A 27,005-nucleotide genomic window follows, 5' to 3' on the forward strand; every position below is an offset into this window, starting at 1 on the left:
TTATGACAAAATATTTTCTATAAATAATTTACCAAGTTAAAATATTAAAGGATATGGATGATGTATATCATATAAATTATATCAAATTGCACTCAGACAGATGTCTCAATTAACTAAACTAAAGGTATCCATTGCTTTCGAATATGAAAACCGTATAATTAATTGTGTAAGAAAAAAAAACTTTCGTTGTCAATGTGAACATACGTTTCACTTACTCATATAATTTATTCATGTTACAAATCTATATTTTTTTGGAATCATCTATGGATCTCAAATCATGAGTTACAATTTATCTAAACTAGATGAAACCTATTTTTTTACGTTTAAATTTTAATAAGCATTATTTATCATAGTTTTGTGTAAGACATTTTATATTGTCGTTGAACCATGCATTATATACAATTAAATTCTTTCAGAAGTAAGGCACATGATTGTGCACAAATATAGACAAATTTATATATATATATATATATATATATATATATATATATATATATATATATATATATATATATATATATATATATATATATATATATATATATATATATATATATATATATATATATATATATATATATTAATGTGGATTAATATACCATTATTTTATTAATGTGTACTTTTTACCTTTTAAGAAAAATCATTTGATCCTAAAACAAACTTAAAAAAAGGTATATAAGCATTTATCTTGAAGTTGTACTCAATTATATATTATTTTAACAAGACTGATAAGGATAAAGTAAAAGTTATGTCTAACATATATTTTTAATAAACCTTTAAATAGAAGATGATTAGAAAAGAGAATCAAGAAAGAAACCTTTAAATAGAAGATGATTAGAAAAGAGAATCAAGAGAATGACACTAATGGAAGCTCCTCCAAGCATGAAACGTGAAATCCACAGCGAACAACTAGAAGTGCAGCGAAAATTGACTTGATGAAGGTGTTTGATAAAGGTTTGAATGAAAGAATGGAGTGTGTTTGAAACCTTTAAGTTCAAACAACCTTCCTAACAAGGAAGGAAGCTAGAAGAGAGTAAGAGAATTTAAAAATCTCAGGTGACTAAAGAGCATAAGAAACTGGAATCAACTCTGCAACATTTCATTAAGCTCTCAAGTGAGAAATTACATGAACCAAGCACTCCTATTTATAATTGGAGGATGCTTCAAGTTCTAACCCATAATATTAGAAAGTGATTTTTTAAGCCTAACTCAACCCCACAAACCAGCTTGTAGAGTGAGGTTTGCACCTACTAATATATTATAAATTGGTCTTATCTCTAGTCGATGTGGGACTTCCAACACACCCCCTTCACGCCGAGGTATAGACATCTCGAGCGTGAGAGTAGAATTGATGGGTGGTCCGATAATGGCCCGACAATGGGTGGAACAGAATGCCCACATAGATCTCGCTAGGAAAGGCTCTAGCCATGGGTTTGATACCATATTAGAAAGTGTTTTTTTAAGCCTAACTCAACCCCACAAAACCGGCTTGTAGAGTGAGGTTTGCACCCACTTATATATTATAAATTGGCCTTATCTCTAGTCGATGTGGGACTTCCAACACATAATTCCCTCTAAAATTCAAATAATTTCCAGTTGGATAGGCTAGCTGGCTTGCTCACACAATCTACGCCTTATAACACATGGAAAACATTGCACATGTGAAACATCTCTCCCAAGCGTTGGGCTTCCAAGGTTATTGGCTGAGTAATTTATGAAATTGGAAGCCAATCTCCTTTGCAAACTAAATTCGGAAGCCCTTTAGCTTAACTTCTCAAAAACTTGGCCAACTTAATTCCTTTGTCAAAAGACCATAGTTGGATGGTCCATGGTGTCTACCTTTATTGAATCCTATAAAACAAGAATATACAAGTATTTGGAATAGAAGGAAGGATTAATTTTCCATAGGAATAATGTGTTTTGTAATCTTTTTTCCTCTCGAATTTCTCCTTGACATGGTTTTTGTTAAATTCCTTCTAAGGCTTGCAAAAAAGCAAGAAATAGCTTTGAAAGTCCTTTTTCTACTTTCCTCTTTTAGCCTTAGCTATGTTAATGCTCCTTGAATGGATATCCATTTAGTTATCTAAATAGGTTTCCATCAAGCACATTGGAAGAAAAAGCTCAAGCAAACATCGTCGAGAGAAAAGCTAAATAAAGAGCACGAACTCAAAAGAGAATATCTGAGAGAAAAAAGGCTCAAGAATAGAAACATTCTCAAGCTTCATCGATATATAAGCTCACTATTATAAGAAGAGAGAAAAACACTTAGTGAGTCTATCAGATTGATTTGTATTGAACTTGTATCCTTTCTGCGAGAGTTATCGTCTAAAGACTTATAATCAATCTTTTGATTATAAATTTTGAAAATAATTCAAACACATTACATTTAACTCGATGAGGTTAAAGGTAGCTAGACAGGTGTGTCTAGTGGATACCAGAAGTGAGTGAAACTATAACGTTTAACTTAGTGGAGTTAAACAGTATCCAGACAATATATCGGAAAGATATCTAGATTCTCTAGTGGAAACCAAGAGTTGGTTAAACTCAACTAGACAACATATCAAAATATATTTGGATTGTCTAAAGATAGCAAAAGTGGTGAAAAATATTGCACAACCAATAGTAGGTGAAACTCAACTAGACAAGTGTACCTAAAGGATGCTGAGAGTATCTAGGGATACCATAAGTTATGAGAATATTTTTTATAAAAATAAATATAAATTTATAATTTTATTATAGATATTTTTTAATTATTTTATAAATTATATTTTATTAAAAATGTTTAAATTGTAAAAAGATCGAATTTGAAAAAATAGTTAATTGAAGAAAAAAATCACTTAAAGAGTAAAATTGGTAAACAATTAACTTATTAAAGACTAAAACTGAAAATAAAAATGTGTACACCAAAAAATTGTTTTCTTTATATAATAGTATAAATAATTTTTTTAATATTATTACACATGTAAGGTTTATACAAATATAGCCACTACAATTTTACTTTTTGTGATTTTTCTCTCACAAGAAGTCTTATTTTTGCTTTCAATCACAACACGTACCCATTGTAGTTTTCCTTTTCTTCTCCTTCAAATAGTGTAAGAATTCAAAAACCAATTTCAAATTAAAATTCAAAGCAACAGCGTTTGGTACCTACGTTAATATCTTCTATATTATTTTCTCTATATGTACATGTACATTTGTGGATATTGTCTAGTTTTATTTTATCATTATGTTAATGGTTTTGTTTGCACTCTCATTTTCTTCTTTGGCAATAGAGTATGCACATGTGTTCATCTGCTCTATCAAATACAAGTTAAATAGACATTAGAGACAAAAAGAAACTTGTGGAACGATCTTTTCATCAAAAGTCGTGCCAAAGAGATAGTAAGATCTACTTTTGATAAAGTATTGAAAAAATAAGTTTGCTCTAAGAGGAAGACATCAATCTATGACTGCCACCTATGACAAAGCTACAAAGAGTCGAATATCAAGGACAAGCATCGTCTAATTGCTACATTATCACCAAATCTTGAGGACAAACATAGTTTAACGACTACAGTGTCAAAAGGAGTATAAATAGAACATCTTTGAAGAAGAAGAGTAAGAAGATGGACTCTTAAAGATTAATATGAAAATCATCCTCTTGTACAGATCAAGGATTTTCTCAAAACTGTTTAGAGTCAAATCCTATGTGAAAGAGGAAAGAGAGAGAAAAAAGCTTAAGAAAAGAAACACTCTCAAGCTTCATTGATATATAAGCTTACTTTTGTAAGAAGGGAGAAAACAGAAAATATTCAGTGAATCTATTAGATTAAATTTTATTAAACACATATCCTCTCTACGAGTGTTATCGTCTAAGAACTTGTAACCAGTCCTTTGATTGTAAATTCTAAAGACAATTAAAACACTTTACGTTTAACTTTAAGGAGAAACGGTAGCTAGACAAGTGTGTCTAGTGAAAACTAGAAATGAGTGAAACTCTTATGTTTAACTTCATGAAGTTAAACGATAGCTAAACGAGTGTGTATATGGAAAGCAGGAGTGGGTTAAACTCAACTAGACAATGTATCTGGAGGATACCTAGAGCATATAGAGATACCAATAGTGGTGAAGAATACTGCACAACCAGAAATGGGTAAAATTCAGTCAGGGTCACGGTATCGGGGGTTACTAAGTTGACTACGACAACTAGGAGTGAGTTAAACTCAACTAGATAGTGTATCTAAAGGATATAGGGAGTGTCTAGGAATACCAGGAGTGGTGAATAATACTACACAACCAGGAGTGGGTGAAACTTAGTCAGTGTCACAATAACGACGGTTACTAGGTTGACTATGACAACCAGGAGTGGGTTAAACTCAACTAGACGATGTATTTGGAGGATACTGGGAGCGTCTAGAGATACCAGGAGTGGTGAATAATACTGGGAACCAGGAGTGGGTGATACTTGGTACTAGTCATAGTAACGAGGTTACTGAGTTTTACTAATGTAACCAGAAGTGGTAAGAATACCCATATGTATTGAAACTAGACATAGCTCAGTTAAGTGAACCAGTATAAAATGTTTGTGTTATGTTTTAGATTTACAAACGTTCATCCTATGCGGAAAGCAAATCCTTAACATGCCCGCCTATTAACAAACACCTCTTTTTTTGTGAGTCACTTCTCCTAAATGTCATGAAGATAAGCTAGATATAGAAACCATAAATGCATCTATCAGAACAACCTTTATAATGTAAGAACCAAGTTGATCATGAGGATCATCCATCGACCATGGTCAAACATTAGCTTAAAAAAGGATTTATAAAAACATTATTTAACACCCCTTCTAGTGTTTCCTAACACTTCACGTCAAGACATCAATGCAACATTTATATTTCAGTTGTTATTTCCTTACCAAAATCCTATTACACACAATCACATCAATACACTGTAAGACTATACAATAACAAACCACCATTCCCTTGAAAAAATCACGATCAACCCACTAGCTCTACACCACGTGTCGTGCAAATGCAAATCAAGCCTAAACCAACTATCTTTTATGCCTTTTTCTATACTTCACCACACCATTCCTATTTTACCAAAACAGAACTATTCGAGTGGTCCACTACTGCAGCTTCGGACCTATCTCCCCTACTTCTTAAACTACTCACATCAACTTTAAATCCAGTATGAGTTGAAACTCTACGTGCGAGACATCTATCCCTTTCTACCCATTCGCAAGAGGAAGGGGTGACACTCTAATCTTAGTCTCTTCTACCACCCCTTATGGACAAAGAGACTCGTCTCTTCTACCACCCCTTATGGACGAAGAGACTCGTCTCTTCTACCGTCTCTTAAAGACAAAAAGACCATCTTTTGCACCACCTCTTAAAGACGAAGAGATCCACCTTTCGACTCTATTGCAAGAGGAAAGGTACAACCATAAATTAACGAAGTATGACAAGAAGACATAACAACCGCACCTGTTTCAACTTCACTCGGACACAACCACATTATAACCAAATTTTAGTCGTACGCAATTTGGTATTTACAACTCATAACACCACCCATCGAACTCATAACCCAACAATATGAGTTCATTCATCACACAACCAACCACACAACTCGACAACGAAACAGAACAATACGACCAACAACACCTACGACTCAACAATCATCACAAACAGCTCGACCAAACACATACAACTCGATGATCATAACAAACAGCTCGACCAAGCACACACAACATGACATCATACAGAAAAAACATAACTACAAACTCAAACAACATAACATCATACAAAATACCACGACAACGTATCCAACAACATGGCAAGAAAAGAAAACAAGAAAACAAGAAAACAAACTCAAGAATGTAAGCTCCCCTTACTTGGGTTTCCCGCTAAGACTTTTTCCTAGAATAAACAATGTCCTTCAACAACACCCTTAAGCTCTCACAGATCTTAACTCGATCAAACTCACACTCATACCCTCAAAGTTTCTGTCTGTTTTTCCTAATGGCCAGAGTTTTTGTATAAATAGAAGATGTCTAATATAGTTACAACTATGTGTGAGATTCATTTTTCTTGTGTTGAATATACGTAAAGGGTACTCTATTTATAATAAAAGAAATATGGGCTAAGCACAAAATATTCATAAGGAGTAATAACAAATTAACTAAAGATAAAGGATAAAGATAAGATAAGAATAAGATATATATCTAAGATATCTAATAATAATCTTGCTAACAAAAGGCATACCTAACCCAATTGGGTTTATTTTTCTAAATACTTTATAAAAGTCCATTATTTTCATAATATAGTAAAATTATCTTTAACATAGTTAATTCTAATAAGTCCCTACATAATATATTTTATCTTAATGTTTTGATTCTAATTGATTATGATAAGTCCCTAAATACTACATTCTATTTTATTATTATTATCTAACAATAATATCTAATTATATCTAATAATATCTAAAGATATCTTTTAATTTTGTAAATGTATATAGTATATATCAATATCCAAGAATATCTTTTAAAATATCTAACAATATCTAATAATGGTTTTTCTAATTGAATAATTTTTCAACAAAATCTTATTTTTTTAGAAAATCTTTTAAAATAAAATAAACCCTTTAAATAAAAAATAACGAATTATTTTATCTTTTATTTAAAATAGTTAACCACATTTGTATATTTTTCCTAATTATTAAAATTTCTAAAAATAAAGGTATCTTCTTGTTATGTTTTCTTATTATAAGACCTAAGAGAAATACTTAAAATTATAGTTAAACAAACACAATAGTCTATTCATACTTTAACCGACAATGCACAAAAATTATTATAAATACCAACCTAAAGCAAATAATAAAAGAAATAAATAAATATTATGCACACTACAAGAATAAAACACATGACCACCAATCCATAATAAGGAATTTTACCCAACTATGCTACCTTTCACTTCTATAATATTATCTTTTCTTATTTTAAATAACGACTCCCATGACTACACATTTTCTACATATCTAATTTTCCCAGGTCTTAGATTTTATCTCTTAATAAGTAAAAGTAATTATTTTTACATTGTAAGTTAGCATGGTGTTAAATATACATAACATATCAATCCTATGAGTCCAAGGGTTTTTAATTTTAATTGAGAATTTACTTTGACTAAAGTTAGAAACTTTCATGTGATTCAATAAGTTTTTTTTTCCAATAATTGAGAATGTGCTTTGGTCATAGGTGAAAACTTTAACAAGAATTAATCAAAATGTACTTTGATTAATTAGCTTCTTACTTGATATAGGAGGTAAAAGAATAAACATGATTAGGCATAGTAATATCTAATTGATAATGTACTTTGGTTAACTTTACTATGATTAATCTACAAAGTTCTTGCTTTTAATTGAGAATGTACTTTGGTATAGAGTAAAAACACCAACAAATTAATTGAGATTTTACATTGATTAATTTAAAAATCTAAGACAATAATTAATTGAACAATAATCTTTAGATAACCAACGATGAACTAAAATATTTATCCTATAACACTTGAAACCACTATAGGAACCTATGACAACATCTAACACTAGTGGAAACACCCTATAGCATTGAAACACAATAAAGAGAGTCTTTTTAACAACTAAACCGCTAGTAGAGACCTTAGGCAATTGAACTCACTAACTTAGAGCCTCAACCACACCATATTTACTTTATTAACGTATTGAGATTGTTAAGACAAATATTGGACCTTAATCAGCACCAGAACTCATCAACTAATGTGAACCAAGAAAACTTATTATACTAGGACATTAACCTGACACATCAAAACATCACTAACTGCACCAATACTAATTCAACCCCAAACAAAATGATAAGAGGATTACAAACAAGCATGCCAACACACTATGACAGATTCTAATACTTAGAAGGACATGTTGGAATACCAAAATATTATTAACTTGGATGTTCTCCCTCCTACATTCACGCTCATGACCATACCAAAGACTAAAACTCACAATTCATATTATCACAACCCATGCTAGTGCATATAATCCATGACAAACATCACATTCATGCAGATACCAATCTTTGCATCATGGGTACATTAGGCTTAGGAATAAAACAATAAATAGCAACCATATGTACCTTTATCTCATTACAAAAACATACATGCCATCACGTAATGACTTTGTGGAAAATAAAATAGTTTAACATGCTTTCATTCACAAATAATAAGAACTAGGTAAACTTTCCCATATCTGGCCAATTCTAGGGTTGTATCTACACACAATATCCTAGCTATCCAAACCCTTTTCCAGACTCACATTTCCGCTGTCCAAGAATGGCTCTTTCTCCTTTCTACAAATTCCCAACTACACTCTTATCTCTCTTCCAGCTTCTCACGCCTGTGCTCTCTCTCTCTCTCTCTCTCAATGTTCTCTCTTAATTCTCACGTTCATCACACAATATTCACATAGGTTTTTCTCTTTATCTGTCCCTTCTCTCACAATTATCTCTCTTTCTCGTTCTAGTACGGTTTTGTGTGTTTTTTAGAAACATCACTCCCTTTCTTTTCTTCCATTGTTTTAACCTTTGAAAACCACCCACATAGTGCCTCTTATTTTTCCTCAACTGGTTTTTTTAAAAATTGATATAATTTCTGTTCTTTTTCTTTTTATTCCACGTTCCAATCTCATAACCACCCATTGACTCTTTCTAACTTATTTACTTATGTGCCTTTTATTTTTCTGAACCTAAAATAATAAAAGGAAAAGACATTGCCCCTTAGCAAATATATAATAAAAAGGTTGTCTTAAAACTCATTCCTTAGGATTGGAACTCACATCCATTCCACCCTAGACAAACACCTTTACCAACATGTCAACACACACCATAAATTTAATAAACATATTGTTGACAGGGGGAGCTATACCTACCCTACATATCAATGTTTTTTATGATGAGCAAGAAAATGGTTTTATGGTTTCTTACACAACAAATGGCATAACAATTGCTTTATTCATATTGTGTTTGTGCTTGATGTGTTTGATATATGTACTCATTAGTTGCTGATGAATCATGAGTTAAAACAGAATGAACATTTCATTTCTGGAAGAAATAATCGGTTAAGCAATGTACATAATTTATTAGATTTCTCTAACTATCATTATATACTTAACATGGGTTAACACTTGTGTAGTAATCCATTACATAAGTTGTATAATCGATTAAAACACGATGTTATGCCAAGATGTGTTTGATTTGTGTATTGATTTGTTTAGAATAGAAATTGTTTTGAAAATATGCGTAAGTGTTGAACAAAACCGATTACATGAGTTGCATTATCGGTTAAGTTTGTTTCATTTGTCAAAATCAATATTATTTAAAGCCTCAATTGTTTCTAATGGTCATATGAATTTATTGTTGGCTTGTATGAATTGTTTAATCGATTGCAAGCGCTATATAATCTGTTAAATCTAAACAGAGGCAAATCTGTTTAAGCAGAACGAAAAGCTTAACAGATTACATTAATTTTGTAATCGATTAAATTGCATCAGGATTAAAAAATCCTATAAATAATTGTCTTGTGCGTTGTTTCAAACTAATCTTTTGAGCTATCAATTTCATAACTAACATTTTGATTGAGTATTAATTACATGAACGTCCAAGAACTTTCTTGAAAAATCAAGGATCATATTTGGGTTTACACATCAAGATTCTATCAAGAAACTAGGTTGAACAATACTAATTCATTCTCCACTAGTGGAGTGTACCTAGAAGATCAATTTCAACGTTTGAAATATGAGTATTGTGTTCCTGTGCTGTTGTGCTAGGGGGAGAGAAATGTGATTGTTCTTATTGAGACTTGGGATTGCTCTCAAGGTGTAAAGAGAGTTGTGAGTGTTCTTTGTTTTTGGTAAGATTGTGAGGTTATTCACATCTTGGTACTATAGTGATTTTTAGTGGGGCAAGAAGTACATTGAGAGGGAATATCTATGTATTCTTGTAACTCTATCATTATAGTGGAATCCCTTCAACTCGGATTGTTGAAGGAAGACTGAATGCATTGGCCGAACCAGTATAAATTGTTTGAGTTAATCTTTCTCTATCCTTTCTCTTTTATTGTTGATTCATCATACTTGTTGTATTGATTTCAAGAAAACCAAAAGATTTTGCAAAGCTTTTGAAAAAAACAATTTTTAAGGCAAAATCCAATTCACTCCTCTTGGTTTGATATACAAGGCATCACTTTTCTAACACATAAAATAACATGTGTAGCACTTGTTACAATAAAAATAGATAAATAACATTAAATTTACGATCTAGTCAAGATATGAACTCGTGACTACTTAACTCATCAAAAAAACTCTCACTAACTAAATTACCCAACATCTTATGAAAATATATAAATTCCATTAAAACACTCTTAAGTCTTATTAAAAAAAAAAAACACTTCTAAATTTTAAAGTTTTCTTGGATCTTAGTGTTGCCATGATTTTGCAATAAACAATAACTAAAAAGCAAGTTATTTGAAGTATTTCATATTTATAAAAATGGATCGTGTAGGGCACATGTTTGCAAAATTGGGTAGTTTAGAACACATGTTACAAATATGATTATCTGTATAAACCAATATTATTATTATTATTATTTTAATATTCAGTGTATAACTTGAGAAGTTTCCAATAATTCACAGCATTTTGGTTAGCTTGTTAGCTTTAAAAATCTGTCGGGTGTTGACTCGAGCAGAGATCAAGCATATAGTCATAAATGTTTTTCAACATTTCTGACCCAACAAATGGTATAGACTTGCTATACTCCAATCTTAGATTGTACAATTTCAACTAGATGGTTCAACAAGTTTTTATAACACTGAACCCCCACAATTCAACTTTTCGTAACTTTTTACTTAGTTAATTTGGACAACAACATTCACCTTTTGTCCTGACGTCAATCAATTGTAAATTTAATATGGATTTTGAAATCAGAGCAATCGTGGCACTATATATGCCCTTGGACAGCCAAGCGACAGTTCCAAATCATGTGAATGATCAAAGAGCATGAAAGGAAAGCTAGGTGAATCAATCTATTTGATTTCATCATAGGTAATTTCTATCACAAGAATATTTTTTATTTAGTTACGTAGGTTATTTTTTTAATTGTAGTTATTTTAATACTTTAATAATTATAAAAACTTATTCACTTATTTAGTTACTTAGATATATTGATGCTCAAAAAACTTATGTTCTTAGTTAGCATGATTTGAGACTTCGTGCTTTCAAGAAGTTAAATATAAGAATAGTTGATAGAATTGAACAATCATATTTCTGTCATTTTATTTTTATTAATTTAATTTAGTTTTTTTTAAACAGTTTAGATTTGCATTTCTTACAAAATTATAATCATTTTACAAACATTTCATTAATTATAATGAAAAATTAATTAAAATAAACAAAATTTATTTATCATTTTCCTAAAAAAATCTCGTCCATGTACGGGTAAAAACAGTAATATATTTTAAAGGAATATTAGAATGGATGAAAAAAATGTCACACGTGTCGTCCTACCAAGTTTTGCATCCTGCTGGCCCGATCTTTTGTACTCGTAAACAAGAAACTCCACCACTTTACCGTACACCACTCACACAATATCCCTTCCCGTCTTCACTCTCCCAATCCAAGTACTCTCAACTTTGACTACGGAATATCGCGGGAAATTCGACGAACGCCGTTATTTTTTGTTACCGGTATTACAAGTAACTAACCACTTAATTAAGTAAGTGGCTGCCGGTATTCCGTAGGACATCCCCCACCACACTCCAAGCGCGCAGGCCATGGGTTTACTTAAACACCGTGTTTACCGGATGTTGCCGGTTAATTATTTAATTAAGTACCTAAAAACATTTTTAATGAGGTTTCTTCCGCAAGGCCGTTTTTCTTGTACGACAAGTGCGAATTTGTGATCCCAAACGCATGCTAAATGGGTGTAAATTAAATTTTTGGAAACCAAAATATGTATGCGTAATAATTGTTTTGAATTTGGTGAGAAAATTGAAAAAGTTTGTTATTTTGACACATGGGTTCGTGCGATTTTGGTGAAACAAATAATAATGAATTTTGGTTGGCCAATCCAATACGAGACAAAGGGATAATGGGATATAGGTTTGTCTTTATTCCACATTATTTGATCTTATGCCCCTCTTTAAGATATGGACTATCAATCTTCTACTACTTAAGCACTTTGACAACAACCGCAAAGCATTTCAAAGTGACTCCATAAGCATTCCTTTTATGTTGCACATGGATTCCATTCAATCTATCTATCTTTAAAAAGCGGTGATGGTATTCATTCACTCATGTTCAAATAATATGCCAAGTCATTTCCAATTGAAATTGTGTTTTTATGCCTTCTTCTCACTTCACGTTTCTTTTTCTTTTCTTTCCCCTTTATCATTAATAATTTCCCTATAACCAAAACCAATTCATTATTTATTTTCCTAACAAGCCAAATCAAAGTCCTTCGCCTAGTCTTTCCCATCGTGCCCAAATGCCCTCCTAATTACAAGACCATAAATGCATGGAAGTTGTATGTTGTATAGTGTGCTTTGTCATGATATAAATGTTTAGATATATAGGAAAAAGTAAAAACAAAAAGTGACACAAAACGGCTACATATTCCCCATTCTACCCTTTTGTTTTACATCTATTTACTCCCTAGTCCTTCGCATCTAACAAACCCAGCTTGACATGTGCCTCTATATAAACCACTTTCTCTCTTCTTTTCAACTCACGCCCAACACCATCTCCTAGCTTCTTCCTAACCAGCTTCTATTACTATTAGAGTCATTGTCTTCTTCTTCTCTCTTTCTCTCTCTCTCTCTATCTCTATCTCTCTCTCTCTCTCACACACACACGCACACCAAACTCTTGTTTCCTTTCCTTCCCAAAACACATACTCACACCGCAACAAGGTTGTTGTGTTGCCAGCTAGCTGCTAAACCACCACACCATCACCATGCCTGAGGCACCAAGGGACTACAACCTTGTTGAGCAAAACGAGAAAATTCTCGACTTTATTGAGGATGTCACCGCCAACGCCGACCAAGTTCAGAAGAGGGTCCTCTCCGAAATCCTCTCCAACAATGCAAACGTCGAGTACCTGAAGAGACACGGTCTCCACGGCCAGACAGACCGTGAAACTTTCAAGAAACTCTTGCCTGTCATAACCTACGAGGATATCCAACCTGACATCAACCGCATCGCCAATGGTGACACTTCTCCAATCCTTTGCTCCAAACCCATCTCAGAATTTCTCACTAGGTATGCTGCACGCACATATATATTGTCATACACAAACTTCCTTCTCTTTTTGGCCTACTTCCAACGTTCTCTTGTATACACTACAACCAACACCTATGCCGATCCTAGTGGACTGGTCTAGTTTTAACTTTTTTCTTTTGTATATAATAAATAACATAATGAAGTTTGAACTTAAGACCGGACCTCATAGAGTGGCCGAGGTCTAACTTAAGTGGAAACAAGAGAAGATAAAAGAGCATTTTTTTATCATGGGTTTTGTTTTTCGTGTCCTTTTTTGTTTGTTTGTGCACATGGGCATGTCAAAATATTCATGGGGTTGTTTGTTTGGTTTTCTTATTGTGTGTTCATTTTTGCTTTTGCAGTTCTGGGACATCAGGAGGTGAGAGGAAGCTGATGCCAACGATTGAAGAGGATCTAGGGAGGAGGAGTTCACTGTATGGGCTTCTGATGCCAGTGATGAGCCTGTTTGTTCCTGGTTTGGAAAAGGGCAAAGGAATGTACCTAATGTTCATAAAATCCGAGGCCAAAACACCTGGAGGGATTGTGGCTCGTCCAGTTCTGACCAGCTACTACAAAAGTTCCTATTTCAAAGACAGACCCTATGACCCCTACACCAACTACACCAGCCCGAATGAGACTGTCCTCTGCCCTGACTCCTACCAAAGCATGTACTCCCAACTCCTTTGTGGCCTTTGCCAAAACAAAGAAGTTTTCCGTGTGGGGGCAGTTTTTGCCTCTGGCTTCATAAGAGCCATTAGGTTCCTTGAGAAACACTGGTCCCTCCTTTGCAACGACATCAGAACTGGAACCATCAACTCTCAGATCACTGACACCTCCGTCCGTGAGGCTGTCATGAAGATCCTCAAACCTGATCCTAAGCTCGCGGATCTTATCCAGACCGAGTGTAGCAAGAGCTCATGGCAGGGCATAATCACTAGGCTGTGGCCAAATACTAAGTATGTGGATGTTATTGTGACCGGGACAATGTCACAGTACATCCCCACATTGGACTACTACAGCAATGGACTCCCGCTTGTGTGCACCATGTATGCGTCCAGTGAGTGCTATTTTGGTGTTAACCTAAACCCTCTTTGCAAACCCAGTGAGGTCTCTTACACCCTTATTCCCACCATGTGCTACTTCGAGTTCTTGCCTGTTAACCGAAGCAATGGAGTCAATGACCCTCTCCACACCCCCAGATCCCTCAATGAGAAACAACAGCAGGAGCTGGTTGAGCTCGTTGATGTCAAACTTGGCCAAGAATATGAACTCGTTGTCACAACCTATGCTGGTAAGAATAAACACACACCCTTCGCTCACCCTTTATCTCAACATCAAGGTTCTAAATTTTAGTCATGGTTTCCTCATCACCTTGTCAACATTGTCTAAAGTTTTAATTGCAGTTGTAATTCACCGTGAACATCCTTAACATTGAAGAAAATTGTTAAACAAGTGTAACCAATGGGTTTGGTAATTGACAGTTGACGATTTTTGTGTTTCCAGGATTGTATCGTTACAGAGTTGGTGATGTGCTGAGGGTGGCTGGATTCAAGAACAAGGCACCCCAATTCAACTTTGTGTGCAGAAAGAACGTGGTGTTGAGCATAGACTCAGACAAGACGGATGAGGTGGAGCTTCAGAACGCAATGAAGAATGCTGTGACACACTTGGTGCCCTTTGATGCATCAGTGTCTGATTACACAAGCTATGCAGACACCACAACGATCCCTGGGCACTATGTGTTGTACTGGGAGCTGGCTCTGAAAGGTTCAACCCCAATTCCACCGTGTGTGTTTGAGGACTGTTGCTTAACCATAGAGGAATCACTGAACAGTGTGTATCGGCAAGGGCGAGTCTCAGACAAATCGATTGGGCCCCTTGAGATAAAGATCGTGGAACAGGGGACTTTTGACAAGCTCATGGACTATGCCATAAGCCTAGGGGCTTCAATAAATCAGTACAAGACACCAAGGTGTGTGAAGTTTGCACCTGTGGTGGAGCTCTTGAACTCAAGGGTGGTGGAAAAATATTTTAGCCCCAAATGTCCAAAATGGGTTTCCGGCCACAAGCAGTGGATCAATCAGAACTGATGAAGAATCTAAAGGTGGACATTATTATGTGGTTGGTAGCTTTTCATGGCGGTTCACGTGAACTGTTTTTTGTGGACATGTTAGGGAAGGGAGGGATTTTAATTACTCTTTTTTAGGTTAATTCTATGTTTAAAAAGACTTTGATTTTAGTCCTTGTTTTTAACTTGCATAGTGAACTGAACCTAGCCACTGTAAAAAGCAATTCCTGTTTGATGAAAGAAAGAAAGCTGTTGTTGTCTAATGCCTTTCTCTTGTCTTTTATTTATCCACTAAATTAGTTTCCCTTTTTTGTTTATTTTTTTGTCTTCTCAACTTTATTATGGACCCTATCATCATAATAATTCACAACAATTGGCCTAACTGCATGAATCTTAATTTAAACCTCGTTCTTGACAGCGTAGTAGACTAAAAAAAAACAACCCTATATATGTATGTATGTATATAATCATCATAACACTGGGTTGGAATTGGTATCTTAATTGCAGCCAGCAATCATGCATGTTCTCTTATGTGTGATGGGGTTTATTTCGTATAACGGCAAACAAGAAAGAAAGCCATCACTTCTGAACTCCTTTCTTTTTCTATAGTTTTCAGGAAAAAGCATGCCAACTTTTTCTCCTAGCCAATTCCACTATTTATGTTATGTCCAACTAACGAATCACAGAGGAAATAATTAATTAAACATAAAGAAGAAGAAAAAGAGAACAAAGGGAAAGTGTTATATATCCTGTTTGCGTGAGTGAGCAGGGCTATTCTATTCTTCTGCAAAGAAAGAAGCTTTGGAGTTTGATTAAGACTAGTCTGGTGAGTATTTTGTCCATAATTTTGAAATTAGTGGAAGGGGAAAAGGGTGGGAGATGAATCATAAATGTAGTTTTAAAAAAAAAAATGTTGATAAGCTCCTCTCAGTGATGGCAAACAGTGAGTCCAAATTCTCTTTCTGTGTGAGTCTATTTTAACAAATAGTTGGTGTGTCAGATTCTGTCACAAGGTCAAGGAACTAAAAACCATGTGTGGGTATTAAATCAACAGGGGGCTTCTGTTCAAGGTTCAAACATATGCTTTCATGAGCAATTTCAAAAGCAAACAAAACAATTTTGTGTGCTGGTGACGAAATTCCTAGTGACTATTTGCTGGCAGTGGCACCACATAACACAAGTTCTAGGATCATATTATACAAGTTTTCTTTGGCCCTTTTAATATTATATGATCACAGTGCCCCCACTGTGAACCAACCAAAAGACCAACTCAATCAGGTTTCAGGCCATTCAACACTGGGAAATCCCAGGACTGGTCAAAGCTGAATGCCAAGAAAATTTTGGAGTGAAGTGAGTAGGGGAAGATAAGGGAGAATCAGTGCAGTCAGAAGGTTGTTCCCTCTGTGCTCTATTCTCTTTGCAAACAAACAAAAAAACAGTTCTTTTGTTTTTAAAGAGGGAATATATAAAGCAATTTCTGAAGGGTGTGTCAGACAAAATATTATGAAATTCAAACAACCCAGAAGAAAGAGACAAGCATTTTTTTCAGAGACATTTTGTGTTCGGCTCAGAGTGATAATAATGCAGCGAAGCCTTAACAGTGTGTCATAGGAGATAAGGTTCGTACCACATTTCAGTTTGTGTTGCCGAATTAGAGTAAGCATCAAATTTTACTCATGCGTTTGTCCTCTTTATGGTTTTCCATTTTTGTTCTGCATATTCATTCCATAGAAAATTCAACGGTAGGTAGGTAATCCAATAATTTTCATCAAATATTATGTATTGTCAAGTCACCATAATTTCATATCTAGTGTTCATTATTGTCCTCGACTCGACAGTTGTTACTTTTCTTCTTCTTTCCATTACCTTAACTTTGTTTTGCTGTTAGAACTTGTCAATTCTGTTTTTAAAGTGTCACAGCTTAAAAAGGTCATGGGAATAGTTTTCGTGTCAATTGAGATTAGACTCTTCTTGTATTAGCACCAATAATTAGCTGAATTAATTAATTTTTTAACGTATGAATTAATTGAGATCTCCTTCTATAAACAAACCATTATGTTGTAGTCAAATTTGACGTCTGCCATAACAAAAATAGTATAACATTGGCGTGAATAAAATCATTAAAAATCATATATTATCTTAGGATAACAAATACTAAGAAAGCCACTCGCAATTGATTTAAAAATGGTAGATGTTTTTACTTGATCATACCACAAAAAACATTTGAATTTTGGCATTGTAATAATGATGAAGAAATGGATGTACTTGGGGGCCTAATATGATGATTTGAGGATTTGATGTTTTGGAATATTTTGCAATAATTGTCCCCACATTCGGCAATTAGCATTGTCTTAGTGTTTTCCAAGTACACAAGCTTAGCTTTAGAGTGATGTTGAGATGACTCCAATTAATGTGTTGTTTTTGTTGTTGTGAGTAAAGAATTTTGCTGCCACTTGAATAACAACTGCGTACACTTTGTCATAATTGATTTTAATGTACATTTTTTTGGTGAATAATAAAATTAAAAAGTGATCACAGGACCCCCTCGTAGGTAAACGAGTTAAGCCATTTGCACCAATCTTTTCATACGCAAGAGAATGAACAACCTTGTTAGATGGAACAACGTGATAAAAATCGAGTGAGGACCACCGACATCGACAAGGGCTTATATATATCCCCACACTCACTACTCATTTTCCCACTTTTTGCTTTCTTTTACTAAATATACTTAAATATATCATTAATGGACTCTCTCAACAATCAAACATGTTAGCATGAAGCTTACAAAATGGGATAATTAAATCATAATTAATCAATAATAATAATAATAATAATAATAAATATTAATGAGAATGTACTTTGCACCGAAGGATGTTCTGTCACTTTTAACCTTTATAAACCCAATTCTTAGAAAGAGACATTTGCATTATCCTATCCAAATGTAATCTAATTAATCTAATATGTCTGTTTTCCTTTCCATCTCCATCTCCCATGCAGCTTTGCTAAAAGGGTAAATCATCACATTTTACTTACAAATAATACCCGCAATTAAAGCATTAGATTGTTTGCAGTTGTTATTGGTTATGTTTCTTAAAGAAAATAATTAATTGGAAAATACAAGTTTGGTTAATGTTGAAAAGGTTTTCAAAGCTATTTAACTTGTAATTGATTTATAAGTATTACTTTTTAGTGTAAAACCCATTTCATTCTTCTTTAACACTTTCTTTCTTTTCCTGCAAACTTTTTTCTTTTTGTTTTCTCCAAATCTCTCTTTTCCCTTTTTTTTTTTACTTTTTTTCCTATTCTTGTTTTTTTGGAATTTGATCATAGATAATTGTAGTTGAGAAATTGTGCATAAATTTTAAATTAGATTTTCAATATGAGTAAGTTCATATTTATTTTGAATATTATTTATTTCTTTTCTTTTTAAATTTTTAATCAATTTTAATGAGGTTATTTGATAAAAATAATATTCTCAACTTTGTTATACTTATACTAAAATTTTGATATGTTTTAATACTTTTATTCTAGATTTTTAGATTTTGAAAAATTTTATTGTTTTGATTAAAAATTACATTGAAAAAAGGTAAAATAGTTATTTATGTATTTTTAAAACCTATGATAAATGAGTGTAAAGATGACTTGATTACAAATTTTGTTTTAAATTCATCAATTGTATTTTGTTTGAAAAATAATATTTAAAATTGATTGTTATTTGAAAATTGTTTAATTGATAATTATTTTAGACGGTTTTGAATTAAATATTTCTAGAAATCCATATAATGAGTAGATTATGCATGCTAAGATATATAATATTTTAAAATGATTTTTAATTTGATTTTTATTATATATATCAATGGGAATCCAAGTGTGAGTCTAAGTTTCACATTGGATAGAAATAAGAAAGTAGAACACTATATAAAGATAAGAGACCTATTAACTCATTGCTTTAAGGTTTTAGGTAGAGAGTGGTGTCAATCCCTTATATGGTTGGACTCATACTTCATTGGTGTTTGTGTCTCTCCGATGAACTTCCTCCTCGATAGACCCAACAATGGTATCAGAGCCGATTGGAAAGGGCTATTCGTGGTTGTGGTTGGTTGGAAATGCTTCCGTTGGAGGGGAAGTGTACCAATGTGGAAGGGACTCACCCTTGAGAGGGAGATTGTTGGAATCCAAGTGTGAGTATAAGTCCCACATTGGATAAAAATGAGAAAGAAGAGCACTATATAAAGATAAGAGACTCATTAACACATTGCCTTAAGGTTTTGGGTAAAGAGTGGTGTCAATCCCTTATATGGTTGGACTCATATCTCATTGGTGTTTGTGTCTCCCCGGTGAACCTCCTCCTCAATAGACCCAATAGTCAAAACAAATTCAAACCACCTAATTTTTCTAATACGTAATTTTTGTTAAATAATTAGACAACATGAAAAATCCACAAATATATATTTAGTAACTCAATTTTTATGCAGAAACAAATTTGAATCGTTATAAAGCCATTAAAAATTTTGTTGAGAAGATTTTGTAATATCTTTGTATGAATGAAATCTTATATTTGATTGGTGATAAATTTAATTTAAAACCTTTTCCCTTTATTTAGATTTGAATTAGAAAATTTTGTTATTTTTTAATTGAAAAAACACTTGTAACTAAATAAGCTAGTGAGCCAACCCATTTAACCCATCAACCCATGGTGAGTCGAACTAGGTTTGAATTTTTTTTTTTTTTTTTGACTTGCTAATAAGTGAGTCGGGTTGGGTTGACTCACCAAGTGACCAACTCGTGGTGGGTCGGGCCAGGTAACCTGTTTTGACAGCACCACACACACACACACACACACACACACACACACACACACACACACACACACACACACACACACACACACACACACATATATATATATATATATATATATATATATATATATATATATATTCTCCTGAAAGATGACTGTTAGATCGAGAAGTTGACTTTAGAGGAATTGGTATCCTTTAGATGTGAAGTTTGACTTTAGTCTACTTTGTAAGGTTCAGAGCTTTTTCTCACAATCTTAAGCGAAACTTGAGTTTGTATGATGTGATAGAGAAGATAGCTTCAAGGAAACATTCCTAGAGTGTTTTTTTTTTCTCAAACTATCTTTTTCTTGGATGTTGTGATTTTGATAATATCTTTTTTCTTTATTGATATGCACGGATATAAAGAGACAAAGTATAAAAGCATCCAAGTACTTTTTTGTATATGAATTAAATGTTTTAAACGTTAATAAGCGTTAAGTAGTGTAGTGTGTTCAAGATATTTTATCATTTGTCAGTTCATTAATAAATGCATTGTTTGATAAGACAAATGTATATTCATTAAATGTTATAAAGATAAAATGCTTTTTCAAGACTAAAGCATTTAACGGTCATTTATCATACTATATTTTCTATGGAAAGTTTTGCTTGATATAACACTGTATTGAATGAAACATCTTTTTTATCCTTAGTGTTATGTAAGAGTTGAACTTTTGTTTTCATAAGAAGCTAGCTTATTGTTCTCATATAGTCTATTGAGAGATTTCAATGAGAGACTTTTGTTAGATGTTGTTTATGATTTTTTGTTGATAAGGAGAGCTTAGCCATATATCTTAGTTTTTGATGAGGAATGATTAACTATGGTTTTTTGCACAACAAATGACATAAAAAATGTTTTTATCTTTATCGTGTTTGTGTTAGATATGTGAATCCATTAATGTTGAAAGAATCAAGCTTAAAACAAGTTAAAAATTTCATTTCCGGTATAAATAACTGATTACAAAAGGTGTATAATATGTTAGATTTAACCAAATCACTTAGAAAGCTAATCGGGGCAAACTGCTATGTTATAATCAATTATACAGGTTACATAACCGATTAAAACAAATAAAATGCCATAATCTATTATATGTGAGATAATTTGTTAAGGATGTCAAATGGATAGCTAATATTGTTAAGTGTTGAAATAATCGATTACATAAGTTTGATAGTCGATTAAAACAGAGAACTTAGTCTAATCCATTACATAAGTAGCCTAATCTGTTAAGATTGTTAGAAGAAGCAGTCATAGGCATTAGTCATCAAATAATCAATTACACATAAAAAGGGGAGTATTAACGTTGTTGCGGATGCTTTATCTAGAAGACATGCATTACTAGTAACCCTAGGCTCACAAATATTAGGATTTGATGATATAAGAGAACTTTATGAAAATGATGAAACATTTGCATTCACTTATTCATCATGTCTTAAGAAGCCTTTTGATGGATTATATCTTGCTGAGGGGTATCTTTTTAATAAAGGAAAACTTTGTATACCCCAAGGATCCATTAGAAAGCTTCTTATTAAAGAGAGTCATGAAGGAGGACTCATGGGCCATCATGGAGTTGATAAAACTTTAAACATTTTGAAAAGTAAATTTTATTGGTCACACATGAGAATAGATGTTCAAAGGCATTGTTCTAAATGCATAGCTTGTTTGCAAGCCAAGTAAAAAATTATGCCTTATGGACTCTATACACCTCTTTCCATAGCTAATACCCCTGGAAGGACATAAGCATTGATTTTGTTTTAGGATTGCCAAGAACTCAAAAGGGGTATGATTCTATATTTGTGGTGGTAGATCATTTTAGTAAAATGGCACATTTTATACCCTGCCACAAAGTAGATGATACTAGTTGTATCTCTAGACTCTTCTTTAAATAAATAGTGAGGTTGCATGGCTTACTCAAACCATAGTGTCTAATAGAGATGTTAAGTTCCTTAGCCACTTTTGGAAAATTTTATGGGAAAGACTAGGAACTAAACTTCTATTTTCTACCACATGTCACCCACAAGTTGATGGACAAATTGGAGTAGTAAATAGATCTTTATCTACCTTATTAGGGGTAATTTTAAGAGGTAATAATAAAAGTTGGGATGATCATCTACCTCATATTGAATTTGTTTATAATAGAGTAGTCCACAAGACTACTAATATTTCTCCTTTTGAGGTTGTTTATGGTTTTAACCCTATTACACCTCTTGACTTACTACCTCTTCCAAAATCATCTTTTTTTCTTCATAAAGAAGGTGTATCTAAAGCGGAGTTTGCCAAGAAATTACATGAAAAGGTTAAAACCCAAATTGAAAAACAAACTCAAAAATATTCTGAATATAACAACAAAGGGAGAAAGAAAATAGTTTTTGAAGAAGGAGGCTTAGTTTGGCTTCATTTGAGAAAGGAACGATTTCTGTCTCCACGAAAGTCCAAACTTAGTCCAAGAGGAGATGGTCATTTCAAAGTGGTCAAAAGGATAAATGATAATGCATACATATTAGACCTTCTTGAAAGTTATGGTGTCAATCCTACTTTTAACATCTGCGACTTGATTTCTTTCACAAGAGATGAAGCAGATCTGAGGACAGATCCTTTTCAAGAGGTAGGGTCTGATGGAAGACCATCTAGGAATCACATTGGACCTCTTACTAGAGCCATGGCAAGGAAGATTCAAGAACAAGAAGGATCACCCAACACTTTACTTCTATAGAAGGTTACTTATTAAAATCCTTCTTCTCTTGTCTAAAACATTTGTACTATTATTTTGTAGGGTCTAATAAAGCTTGGAGACCATGGTTGAACCACCCAAGAAGCTTGAGAAGCCAAGGGAAGCAAATGAGCTAAAAAAGGGAAAAAATGAGTACATTCTGAATTTGGCAACTATGCTTCTAGTTGGAAATACAAAGGACTTTGCCTTCCGAATTACATTGAGCGCTTAGCCCAAACCTTGGCGCACCCAGCCACTGCATTGCTGATTTCAAATTTCACATGTTTTCCTTGTGTGCTTAGAGTGGGAAGCGTGACCCAACTAGCTTGGCTCTCAAGCTCGAATTATATTTGAATTTTTGGAGGAAATTAGGTCAGATTGAAGGCCCTTCTTCACTTATAAATAAGAGGGCCTCTCCATTGTAAAATCTCACTTTTAAGCTTTAGTGAAATGCTGCAAAATTTAATTCCAACCCTATTTTCTCTTGGGTCACTCTTTCTTTTCAATTTCTCTACCATTTTCCTCTAGCTTCCTTCCCTAGTAGGAAGGCTTTCTGAGCTAAGAGGTCACTACACTTACCTCTTCCAATTAAACACATCAAAACATCACCCATTTACTACCATTTTCGTTGCACCTGTTTGGTCTATCCCGTGGAGCTGCTGCTTGCTTCATTTTAGCTGGAGTTGGCTTCCATCATCCAACTTTTAGTGTTTTGACCATTGTAGCTTGTTCTTTGTTTATACTTCTTTGTATATTTGAGGACTCAAGATTTCACTCAAGACAACTTCATTTAATGTTGTTTGTTAAACTTCAAAACCAAAGATGACATAGACGATCTTAGTCTTTCTCTTAGATAAGCTTGTCTTAACAGGCCTCGTTTTGGTGAACGAGAAGTCTTACGCTGGTGTGTAGGTCCGATTTTGGTGAACTGGTCATATGGGTGGAGTATGGAAGATGACATATAGCGATAGTGATTGGTGGTGGGTGACATGAATTATTTGGATTGGAGTATAGACTTAACAATGTGTTATTGTGTTGTGAATTTGGTTTGTGTCGTGATGTTGTGAGCTTATAATTTAAAAGATAATTGTATTACAATAATGGCATTATTATGTGTTTTTTATGTTAACGTTGTTAGCTCACCCTTTCATTTGTGGTGATGGTTTCCACCTACGATGATCGTATTTATACGGAGAGTAAATGATATTACAAAGGATATTGTTGATGATACAAATGTTGTGTAGATCGCGAGACAAGTGGGGAATTAATCTTGGGCTTTTCAAACATGATTTCTTTTAAATAAATTATGTTGAGGAGTTTTAGTAAGCCATTTAGACTTGTATTGAGATTGTTTATTAATTCTGTAATTTTTATTTAAATTTCACTTCAACATAATGATGGTATCAAAGTTGTATTTTTTCTAATCAACACATGTTCTTTTACTTACACATGACATCCTAAATCGGGGAGTTACAATATACACATAATATGACTGAATTTTTATAAGAGTATAGGCTTACGACTCGGGTTAATCTTATAAATACAACTAATATTCTTTAGAGGAAACTCACTTAATAATCACTCACCCTCTCACTTATAAATCATAACTTTCTTTCTAACTTAAACGTCAGAGAGTTTTTGAAGGTGGATTTTCCCTCACAAGTTGTCCTAAATTTAACTCTCAAGTTCCGAATAAAAACAAATTTGAATATATTTTCTTTTAATTATTAAAATGACTTTTAAAGATGAAATTGTTACAATATTTTAAATTTTAAAATAAATAATATATTTTTTATGTGGTGATTCAATAATGTCAATAAACTTGAAATCAAAATATTAATATTATACATGCAGAAGAAATAGTGATTTTAAAATGTTGTTCTTAAATTCAAATTAAAAGATTAAAAATCAAAAACTAAAGTTTATTTATTTATATTGAAAAGTTAGGATAAGAATAAGTGTAAATATCAACACGATAATCTATTACCAATCAGAGGAGTAATACGAATGAACATTGCGTAGGTAGATCATACTAATTTATTCCATCATAGTTATTATTGAATTACACTACAAATAATTTTTTAGCATAACACGTGCACATTCTATTAATTATTTAGAAGCCATAAGATAAAAATAAATTAAGCATGTGACTTTAATAATAGAGAGTAGTGATGTGTTAAGAAGGAACAGTGCAGCACAGCAAGATTCACGTGCAATTGCTTGCAAACGGTGCAGCGAAGGCGACGGTGGTTGGGTGGTTGCGGAGCCACATTTTCAGGCGTCGCTCTCACACGTGCTTGCCACTGACGCGACAACACCACCCTCGACACATACACGTGTGGCACCCATTGACCACTATTATGCCTTCTTGATTCAATCTCACTTCCTTTAAAGCCCCCACCCACACCACACGTGACCCTTTTGCCTTGTTTCCTTTGTCGGCCCCTCCACGGCCCTCTCTGGCCCATTTCCTGGCCCATTACCTTTCAATTCAAGAGTCAACAACAACAACTGCATTTGTTTTGCAACTTGCAACGGCAACTTTGTTTCCCATTCTTTAATATTTATGTTTCTTTATTCGCTGTGTGTTTTTTTAAAGGAAATTAAATATTCTATTTTTCTCCACACTGAAGTGATGAAACAGTTAAGACATAACAATTAATTAAGTTTGTGTAATTAATAATTTTATCTCTTAACCACCCATACGTACATTTTTTTTTCGTAAGCATCCCTCTATAAAAAGCTAACATGTATTAACAAAGTCACATCATTTAAAAATCAAATTTCAAACCTATGAATAAGTCCATATGTGAAAGAAATACCAACCCTTCAATTACAATACATTAAATTTGTGTGGTGATTAACACTAATGATATTATTTTAATATATATAATATTGATGTTTGTAGGAATAGAAAAATGTAGTTTACTTAGGCCTTGTTCATTTGAGTGGATTTGAGAGGATTTGAAAATAAATTTTTTTGTTGTTTATTTGAGTCAATTTGGAGGCAAGCGAGAATGAATTTGGAAGTAAAGTTTATGAGAATTAGTGTAGGATTTGATTGACGTGACAGATTAAAAAAATTTACTCCCAAATCCAATCTCATTTACCTCCAAATTCACTCAAATAATCAACAAAAAAAATTATTTTTAAAACCTCTTAAATCCCCTCAATTTACTCTCCCTCAAATTCACTCAAGTGAACAAGGCCTTAGTTTTCCATGAAAAGATGAACTCTGTTTCTTTTAATCTCGACTGAGACTTGTTTTTATATCCTTAATAATCTTATGTAATTTCAGAGTTAAACTTAACATAAATTAGACCTTCCATTTCTCAAAAGTTTTTTAAAAATCATAAGGAAACTTTGAATTTCAACATAAACAATATATTCTTGAATGACTCTATTATTTGAATTTAATGAATTGAGTTTGAAGGGAAGCATTAATTTAAATACACATAAGACATGATGCATTTATGGAAGAAAGAAATAATTATGAAATTGAAAGTTTGAAGAGAAAAAGGGTGCCCTTGATCCTGAACCAAACTCCTGTGAGCTAGTGGAATCAAGCAAGTTGCCAGCACATGAAACCTGTATTCTTTAAAAAAGGATTAAGGCATTAATTTAGTAATCACTTAATACATGACAAACATTTGGCTTTTGGGTTTAATTTTTATATGGCTATCTTGACCAATCACGATTGGGTATTGTAGTGTTGTTGGAGTTTTTGAGTGAATCTCATAATTTTATATTATGCATGCCAAACTATGTATGACCAATTATTGAGTAGCACTATAGTAGAAATGTTTGTTTAGAGTCTTAAGTTAACATAAAAGAGTGGATTATGTTGCTATTAATCAAACCTATCTAGAAGGCGTGGATTTGTATATAACCGATGTGGTGCCATGTTGCATCACTGCATTGCAGCTGTTCCCCCATGGCAACTTAAATACAAGTGGTTGTTTTTTTCTTTCTCTTCTCCACCAAACCAAACGGTTTTGATTGGTATTATTTTATAGAAGGCAGTGTGGTGCCATGTTTGATGAGCACAAAATACACTATCATTAATGTTATTATTAGCAT

General features: G+C 33.1%; 1 protein-coding gene across 1 annotated transcript; it reads left to right on the top strand.

The window, feature by feature from the left end:
- The first annotated feature begins 12,762 nt into the window (after positions 1-12,762).
- Positions 12,763-15,642, top strand: LOC124832461 (indole-3-acetic acid-amido synthetase GH3.6-like). The gene is made up of 3 exons (XM_047306667.2): positions 12,763-13,311; positions 13,674-14,602; positions 14,815-15,642. The coding sequence occupies exons 1-3, from the start codon at positions 13,007-13,009 to the stop codon at positions 15,399-15,401; spliced, it is 1,821 nt and encodes a 606-aa protein (XP_047162623.1). The 5' UTR covers positions 12,763-13,006; the 3' UTR covers positions 15,402-15,642.
- Positions 15,643-27,005: the final 11,363 nt, after the last annotated feature.

The sequence above is a fragment of the Vigna umbellata genome, chromosome 6, assembly GCF_029865625.1.
Source record: "Vigna umbellata cultivar VRB3 chromosome 6, Vumbellata_1.0, whole genome shotgun sequence".
Taxonomy (NCBI): domain Eukaryota; kingdom Viridiplantae; phylum Streptophyta; class Magnoliopsida; order Fabales; family Fabaceae; genus Vigna; species Vigna umbellata.